The 9323-nt window shown below is 38.7% G+C and overlaps 1 protein-coding gene across 1 annotated transcript; it reads right to left on the bottom strand.

Moving 5' to 3' along the window:
- Positions 1–1751: 1751 nt before the first annotated feature.
- LOC104934481 (cystatin-B) lies at positions 1752–3446 on the bottom strand. The gene is made up of 3 exons (XM_010750159.3): positions 3280–3446; positions 3080–3181; positions 1752–2088 (listed from the first exon to the last, which is right to left on the bottom strand). The coding sequence occupies exons 1-3, from the start codon at positions 3343–3345 to the stop codon at positions 1960–1962; spliced, it is 297 nt and encodes a 98-aa protein (XP_010748461.2). The 5' UTR covers positions 3346–3446; the 3' UTR covers positions 1752–1959.
- Positions 3447–9323: the final 5877 nt, after the last annotated feature.

Consider the following 9323-nt stretch of genomic DNA (forward strand, 5'->3'; position numbering starts at 1 on the left):
GATCTGTTGACCAGCTGAAATCCTACAGGACGCAAGAATGGGAAAACATTCTTCTTTCAAGATTACAGCAAAGGTTCCTTTAACCCCAGACACATACAGAGTGTTTAGTATATATCTAATAAACTTAAAGGTCAGTGTCAAACATCTATTGTATCTGTTACTGAGGAAAAGATTCATGCAGCATATGTTTAATAAAGAGGAACAGTAGTCACAAGATAAAGCAGGAATGTGACTGACATGTGAAGTCACATAATCCAATGTGGTTCCGGGTTCAAACCCTGGTTAGTCCGGCTTCCTCCCACAGTCTAAAGACATGCAGGCTAAATGGTTACACATAGGTGGATGGTTGTTTGTTTCTATGTGTCAGCCCTGTGATAAACTGGTGACCTATGCAGGGTGTACCCCCCCTTTTGCCCAATGTCGGCTAGGTCCGGCCCCAGCCACTCACAACCCTAGAAAGGTTAAGCGGTTATGGAAATGGGTAAATGCACAACTTTATGTGACTCAGCACTGCTGCAGTGTGTTTTAGTTATCTGAAGTCTTAACAGCACTGCTGGAGGATCTGAAGCAGCGAGAAGAGGCCCTTCAGTATGACACTTAATGCACTGGAGAGCTGATCAGACCATGTTTGTCCCAAGATTTTTTCTTTAAAGTCCTCTAGGACCAGAAACGCTGGTAATATAGATTTATTGGCAGAAAGTCAGAGGTCAAAGGCTCAGTTTTTGATAATGTCCAGTTCCATTGTTTACTTATTTCACGGCAGACATTTTTATTTGTCACAGAAGGCACATTTTGTTAGTTTCCCTGTAAGCCATGACCATTGCCAACATGCACAATACTACAAACATAGACAACATTCTTCCTAAACTGGGATTCAAGAGCACCAGGGACTGAATATATTTTCAACCTCCAATTTTCTCTTTAAATTCATCATCAAAGTATCTTTAGGTAAAAAAAAAAAAGTTAATTAATTTAACACTGCATGACAGCTTGTTCCAGATCGTCACTGAAGTTGTATGTTTACACCAATTAGCAGGTTTTATAGAGGCCTACGCTCACCAAGTGGCCCCAGTAGTAAAGATCAGTAACACCGGTCTGGGTGTGGTGATCCTGATGTGGATGTTTAATACTACACCTACTCTGTTCAGCTGTTGAGTTGAGACTCTGGACAGGACACAGACTGATCATGTTCACTAGTGCCAGTAGGTGTGTCTCATGGGTGAACGCATATATGTGTGCAGCACTCCTCCCTCAAGTCACAACTACTGTATGCTACACTAGATGTTTTAAGGCAGATATGACAAAGTTACAAAGTCCTTTAGAGAAAAAAAGTCAAACAATAAAACTGAGTGTGAAGAAAAGATTTAAAAGAGGACTATGAGAGAAACTTCAACAGATCATGGTCCTGGACAGGCATCTTTAGAAATCTTGATATCTCCACTAGAATTTAAAATAAAGTTTGGTGGTTTTGAATAATGTTTAAACTGCGCAGCATGAGTCTGTAAAGACTAGACTACTTGCAGGGTTGGAGTATGGAATGTAAAAGATCCATAAAATCACTCAAAACAACAGGAATGTCAACAGCTGCCACAAAAAAACTGACAGTACTGAATAAACTTCTTTGCATCTGTGGAAAAAAATGTGTTTGCTCAACCCTTCTTCTTTACAACGGCTGTCAGATGATGACATACAATCTGGTCTGCAGCTATTTCACAACTCAGATACCACAGAAAGAAAAGAAACACTGAGAATCCCAACAAATCTCATTCATTTATTTATTCCTCTTGTACAAAACAATTCTATTTTGACAGAATAACATCATGATCTACTGTTTGTATGTTGAAGTATGTTACCACATGATAGAAAATGAAAACATTTTATATGATGAGCCATAATTTTGCTAATAATAAGATAGCAGCCTGTAGGCACTGGATCTTTGCTTTGGCTTGAAGTCCAAAGTTAAAATAACTCAAGAGAGTCTTCGTGGGTCTTGTCTTTTTGCATGCTGGTCAGCTCAATGTCTCCTCCATTACATGGGAGAGGCTTGAAAACACGGAGGTGAACATGATCATCTCCTCCCACATGGACCTGCAAGTGAGTAAAAGTAAAGTTGTAAGAGATCTTTAAAACTACAGCTACACCTGAAGCTCAAAGTTGACATTTATTTGTGTGTGTCCACTTGAAGAATGCACTGTAAAAAAAACAACAACATCCATTTATAGTCTTTACTCTTCTGGGGTTAGAGCAATGGCACTATCAATTGCTTTCGCAACTGTGGGTGATTGCTCTGACCCCAAGAGTGGATTAAATAACAAGGTACAACAAGTTGTTCAGACTTAGAAACTAAATTTGAGCCAAAAAAGTGAAATCTGAGCTAAGATATAAACTAGTCTGATAACTTTTTGGCCAAGTATGTGTTAACATGAAATGAATTTGACGCAACAAGTAGGACAACAAGGTGGGTATACTGTATATCTGTGATTCGACTGGTGCTCGACTGGTTATGTCCTCCTCTGTACGTCGCTTTGGATAAAAGCGTCTGCTAAATGCAATGTAATGTAATGTAATGTAATGTAATGTAATGCTCTGTTTATACTGTATGTATGTGGATGTGTGCACTGTTAAAAAAAAAAAATCATGTTTTTAGCCCTTTTATCTATGTTTTATTTATATTTATATTTTATTTTTGTACTCCTGCATTGAAGATGGCACTTTAATTTCGTTATGCATTGTATAATGACAATAAAAATTCTATTCTAAATTAAAAAAAAAAAAAAATGTCAATGAACTCATCAAATGAAGTCACTTGAACACTGTCGGCTTCCTCAACACATACTTCCCATTTAGGATAAAATGATGGTAATAATATGATATGTTTTGTGTCTTACATAAACTCTCTCAAAGGAGTGCACACAATGCACACTGTGATGGATTGGTACACACCTCAGTCACTCCCTGCTGTGAGTCATAACTTGTGCAAACACACTGAGGGCCTGCAGACTGATTTGCAGATTTGAGAGTAAACTCACAAGTGTTTATGTAAAATAATTTGCTCCTTTTAACTGTAAACAAACACTACCTTGATGAAGTAGTTGGTCCCGGCCACAACTTGACTCCTGAATTTCTTGGCTACGAAAACATCGTAGGTCTTCCCTGCTTGCTGCTCTGCCTGGGACTTCACCTGAGTAACAATGAGACGACATCAAAACAAAGTGAAACCACATGTCCTGTTTGATACTCAATAGGCTGGAGGGAATAATCCTTTTGTTTTCTACTTACGCTCTCACAGATCTTATGCACCGTCTCGTCGGGCTCACGGATGTCGGATCCACCGCCACACATCATCTTTATGCCGGATTTGATCGTTTAAAACTCACGAAGAGACGAAAAGGACTGCGGTATATAAACGAGACGTTCAAGCCCAGTCACGAAATCATATGACTCTTTGTTTTTGGATTATACCATCCGCGTAGAGGGGGGGATTGTTTTATTTAAACGACGTCACAAACCAAAAAGGAAACAACAAATAGAGCATGAATAGTTTTATCTGCGTTTTATATATGCAGTAAATTGTTTAAAGTGTGCGAAAGGAAGTTTTTAAATACATATATTTCAATGTTTCTCTCCGTTCAGCCCTCCTCGCAGACGGAGTGGGTTAGTCGGGGGCGTGGCTCCGTTTGGATGTGACAGCTGACTACAGTGACTACATGGGATGCAGACAGACTGTGTATCATGGAAACCCTGAGGGTGAGAGGATGAAACATGAGTCATGCAAAACTAAACAGCTTCATAAGCTTTTTTTTCTTATTGTGTTTCCTGTTTTAACATGGCTGCCATGGTGATACCCAGTTCCCAAATCAGGTTTGCACACTTTGTAAAATGTCATGATGTGCAAAACATTGATCTCTGCCATCTTCTCGTGATGATTAGTTCATTTCATTTGTTTGTATCCTCTCAAGTTATTTATGTCATTAGATAGATAGATAGATAGATAGATAGATAGATAGATAGATAGATAGATGGGTGGGTCAGTCATGCACTAGATGCCAAGAGGAAGAGCAATCAGGCAGCAGAGAGGAACCAACCTCAGGGAGGGGCAAACAATAACAATAACGGAACAATTTCCTCCTTCAAGTCACAACTACTGTATGCTACACTAGATGTTTTAAGGCAGATATGACAAAGTTACAAAGTCCTTTAGAGAGAAAAAGTCAAACAATTAAGTGAAGAAAAGATTTAAAAGAGGACTATGAGAGAGACTTCAACAGATCATGGTCCTGGACAGGCATCTTTATAAATCTTGATATCTCCACTAGAATTTAAAATAAAGTTTGGTGGTTTTGAATAATGTTTATGCGCAGCATGAGTCTGTAAAGACTAGCCTACTTGCAGGGTTGGAGTATGGAATGTAAAAGATCCATAAAATCACTCAAAACAACAGGAATGTCAACAGCTGCCATTTGGTGACAAAAAAACTGACAGTACTGAATAAACTTCTTTTTGTCTGTGGAAAAAATGTCTTTGCCCAACCCTTTTTCTTTACAACGGCTGTCAGATGATGACATACGATCTGGTCTGCAGCTATTTCACAACTCAGATACCACAGAAAGAAAAGAAACACTGAGAATCCCAACAAATCTCATTTATTTATTTATTCCTCTTGTACAAAATTATTCTATTTTGACAGAATAACATCATGATCTACAGTTTGTATGTTGAAGTATGTTACCACATGATAGAAAATGAAAACATTTTATATGATGAGCCATAATTTTGCTAATAATGAGATAGCAGCCTGTAGGCACTGGATCTTTGCTTTGGCTTGAGAAATTTGATTATTTCTGGAAAGTTGCATGCCCATTTTGAATTTGATGCCAGCAACATGTTGTGACAGGGTGTCATGTTTTATTTTAAAGATTTTTATTTTTATTTTTTTTGCCTTTCCAAGCTTTATTTTTAGAGACAGCTGAAGAGTGACGGGAAATGTGGGCAGAGAGATGGGGCATGACATGCGGGAAAGAGCCACAGGTTGAATTTGAACCCTGGGCTTCCGCAGCAAGGACTGAGTCTTCATACATGGAGCGGCTGCTCTACCAGCTGAGCTACACACAGCCCTGGGTTCAATGTACTTAATAGCATGTGGAACAGGTTGGCAACAAGATGTTTGTTGGGTTTTTGGCAAAGTGACAGGAAGATATATGATTTATTTAAATCATGACAGTGCGAAGTAAAAAGTAATCAGAAAAAAAGACTTGTTTAACATTGAAAACAAGTGATTAAAAACTTTTAGCTGATTGAGATTCTGATAAGTTTAAATATTGTATCCTCTTGTGAAGCACAGCTAATCATGTCATGAAATGGACACAAATGCAGACATAGAGATTCAAAAAAATCCAGGCAAAAAAAACAAAAAACAAAGTCCAAAAAATCAAAGATAAGTAAGAAGTCCAACAGTCCAAACAAACAAACAAACACGAGGAGCAGGAATACAGGAAGAAGCACCTTCTTAGATATTTAGTCCCTGTGTTCCTTTGTCATATCGTGTCTCTTGGTCGGTAATGTATCTTGTGTTCTGTGTCTGTTTCACTTGTTCTGTTTATATATATATATTACACCTTTAATAAGCATTTGAATGTGCCCAATTTTTTCCAACATGAAGATGGAAGAATGTACTTATAGGCCAATGAAAACAGCACCAGTGTGCTCTTTAGGTTAAAGCAGAAGAAATGCCATTGTGGCTCCATAGGAAACAGCTGATGGACAATTACTGGTTGAATCTAAGGGGACACAATGAGAACCACCCAACGAAAAGGGTCTTTGAGACTTGAGGGTGAGCAGGCATTGACAGCAGAACAACTGAAAGTCCATGAAAGTGAATTTTGTCCAGCTGTGGTGTCACCTGTGAGACAAGACTGGATGTTGCAAGATAATGGACTGGATATACTGCGTATTAAGCAGAGACATAAAACAGCTGATCCAGGTCAGGAGTATTACAGTTAGAGTGATAGAAGATATCACTTGGTACAGGCAGGTCAAAGGATCCACTAACAGAAGTAACAGAGGCAGCAGACTGAGGTTAGTAGAGGACAGCAGATTGTTTGAATGTATCAAGTTATGTGGAGTATTTTTTTATCTTTAGAGTGGGTGGAAGAGATGACGGGAAGTAAAACACTCATCTGTAGTGACTCAGTGTCAGCACTATCACGTTTTAAAACAGAACTACTGTATGAAATATTGTTTAATAATTCAAGGTCAGCCTGTCAGGGGAGAGATAAAGGATTTATGTTGGGTACCAGCACACTCAGGAATCCAAAGAAATAAAAAAAATGGACTAAAGTTAGCTGCGATAACAAAATGTATCATTAAACTGTTAAACTTTGAATTTTATGTTGAGAACATTTTACAGCTTGTCTTATCCTGCAGGTGTGAACCGCTACAAGCTGCTGCTTATTTGAATCTGTCTTCATCAGGAGAAGTTTCTGTGAAGAGTTTTGTTGATAACCTTCATGGCGAAGATGAGAGAGACAACTTCTGAGAGACAACTGAACTTCCCCTGTCACACTGGGTGCAGGGCAGGATCTGTATGAAATGTACGTTATATTTCTGTCACTCTTTGTCATGCTGTAAGGTGACTGGTATTCTTTGTAATAATGTTTTTACATATTGTCTTTTAACTCTTTTAACTCTGCTATGTTTGAATTTAGTCCACATTAGTGAAGGAGGTGGTTAGATAAGATAAGATGAGATAAGATGGACTTTATATACAAATATGTACACTATATACGCACATGGTGTGCATACTTATACTAAGATATAAATGATTTAAGTGAGATGTAAAAATTGGTATGCATGTGTACAATTAAAGTGCATCAGTGAAACAGTGCTGCATGAAGTCATGCTGGTGTTAAAGAGTCTGACAGCTGTTGGAATGAAGGACCTGTGGTAGCGTTCCTTTTACACGGTGGGAGTAGCAGTCTGTTAATGAAGGAGCTGTTTAAGGTCTCATGCAGGAGGTGAGAGGAGTTGTTCATGATGGATGTCAGGTTTGCTAACATCCTTCTCTCACCCACTTCATCTATGGAGTCTAGGGGGCAGTCCAGGACAGTGTTCTGCCACCACAGTGTCATAGAAAGCTTTTAACACACTCCTGTCCTGCACACTCCAAAGGACTTCAGTCTCCTCAGTTAGTGAAGAAGAAGCGAATATGTGAAAAATAATATAATAAGTCAGAGGGGAAAAACATAGTCTGGAGGGAAATAATCAAGAAGAATGTGATAAATATAGTGAAGTAGTAAAGAAGTAAAGTAACTATGAGCAGATTAAGAAAGCGGAAGTTCTTATTAGAAGTCATAACATTGAATTCCATAGCTACACCGACGATACACAACTGTACATCGCAGTATCCCCACACGACCTCACCCCAATCAACAACTTACTACAATGCCTAGCTGAAATAAATGTCTGGATAGGAAATAACCTTCTACAGGTAAAGACAGAAATAATAATATTCGGGCCCAAAGACCAGAGAGAACACCTCTCCAAGCGTTTTCAATCCCTGACCCTAAGGACAAAAGATCAGGTCAAAAACTTGGGAGTGACCCTTGATTCTGACCTCAGCTTTGAGGCCCAAACCATAACCAAAACATCATTCTATCACCTTAGAAATATCACCAAAGTCAGGTCATTCATCAACCAGGCTGACACAGAAAAACTAATTCACGCTTTTATCACTTCAAGACTTGATTACTGTAATGCCCTTCTGTCTGGTCTTCCTTAAAAAAAACACTATTACAATTGATACAGAACTCTGCAGACCGAGTACTGACAAAGACCAGACAGAGGGCACACATAACCCCTATTTTAAAAGCCTTGCACTGGTTACCTGTTAGTTTTAGAATTGATTTTAAGATTCTCTTATTGGTTTTTAAATCACTGAATGGCCTGGCACCGACCTACTTTTGTGACATGCTACAGAAGTATGTACCAAGCAGGTCCCTCAGATCCTCGGCATCTGGACTCCTAGTTGTCCCTTTTATCTTTAGAGTGGGTGGAAGAGATGACGGGAAGTAAAACACTCATCTGTAGTGACTCAGTGTCAGCACTATCACGTTTTAAAACAGAACTACTGTATGAAATATTGTTTTAATAATTCAAGGTCAGCCTGTCAGGGGAGAGATAAAGATTTATGTTGGGTACCAGCACACCGATCCAAAGAAATAAAAAAAATGGACTAAGTTAGCTGCGATAACAAAATGTATCATTTAAACTTTGAATTTTATGTTGAGAACATTTTACAGCTTGTCTTATCTGCAGTGTGAACCGCTACAAGCTGCTGCTTATTTGAATCTGTCTTCATCAGGAGAAGTTTCTGTGAAGAGTTTTGTTGATAACCTTCATGGCGAAGATGAGGGTCAGATTTCTCATTATGGGAAGACTTCTGAGAAATAACTGACTTCTCCTGGTCACACTGGGTGCGGCAGGATCTGTATGAAATGTACGTTATATTTCTGTCACTCTTTGTCACGCTGTAGTGGACTGGTATTCTTTGTAATATGTTTTACATATTGTTTTTTAACTCTTTTAACTCTGCTATGTTTGAATTTAGTCCACATTAGTGAAGGAGGTGGTTAGATAAGATAAAATGAGATAAGATGGACTTTATATACAAATATATACCTATATATGCACATGGTGTGCATACGTATACTCATATAAATGATTTAGTGAGATGTAAAAAAAAATGGCATGCATGTGGAAAATTAATCCTCCTCTCACCCCACTTCATCTATGGGTCTAGGGGGCGTCCAGGACAGTGTTCTGCCACCACAGTGTCATAGAAGCTTTTAACACACTCCTGTCCTGCACACTCCAAAGGACTTCAGTTCCTCAGTTAGTGAAGAAGAAGCGAATATGTGAAAAATATAAATAAGTCAGAGGGGAAAAACATAGTCTGGAGGGAAATAATCAAGAAGATGTGATAAATATAGTGAAGTAGTAAAGAAATAAAGTAACTATGAGCAGATTAAGAAAGGGAAGTTCTTATTAGAAGTCATACATTGAATTCAATAGCTACACGACCAAAACACAACTGTACATCGCAGTATCCCCACAGCCCTCACCAATCAACAACTTACTACAATGCCTGCTGAAATAAATGTCTGGATGGGAAATAACTTTTCAGAAAGACAGAATAATAATATTCGGGCCCAAAGACCAGAAGAACACTTCTCCCCGCATTTCTCAATCCCTGACCCTAAGGACAAAAGATCAGGTCAAAAACTTGGGAGTGACCCTTGATTCTGACCTCAGCTTTGAGGCCCATC

Source organism: Larimichthys crocea, chromosome XXIII (assembly GCF_000972845.2).
Source record: "Larimichthys crocea isolate SSNF chromosome XXIII, L_crocea_2.0, whole genome shotgun sequence".
Lineage (NCBI taxonomy): Eukaryota > Metazoa > Chordata > Actinopteri > Sciaenidae > Larimichthys > Larimichthys crocea.

What these genes read in the sequence shown, in the direction of transcription:
- LOC104934481 (XM_010750159.3), bottom strand. Translation starts at nt 3,345, where the DNA reads ATGATGTGTGGCGGTGGATCCGACATCCGTGAGCCCGACGAGACGGTG. An exon ending in TGCATAAGATCTGTGAGAGC is followed by an intron (nt 3,182 to 3,279) that starts GTAAGTAGAAAA and finishes ATTGTTACTCAG; the next exon opens with GTGAAGTCCCAGGCAGAGCA. An exon ending in GGACCAACTACTTCATCAAG is followed by an intron (nt 2,089 to 3,079) that starts GTAGTGTTTGTT and finishes ACTCACTTGCAG; the next exon opens with GTCCATGTGGGAGGAGATGA.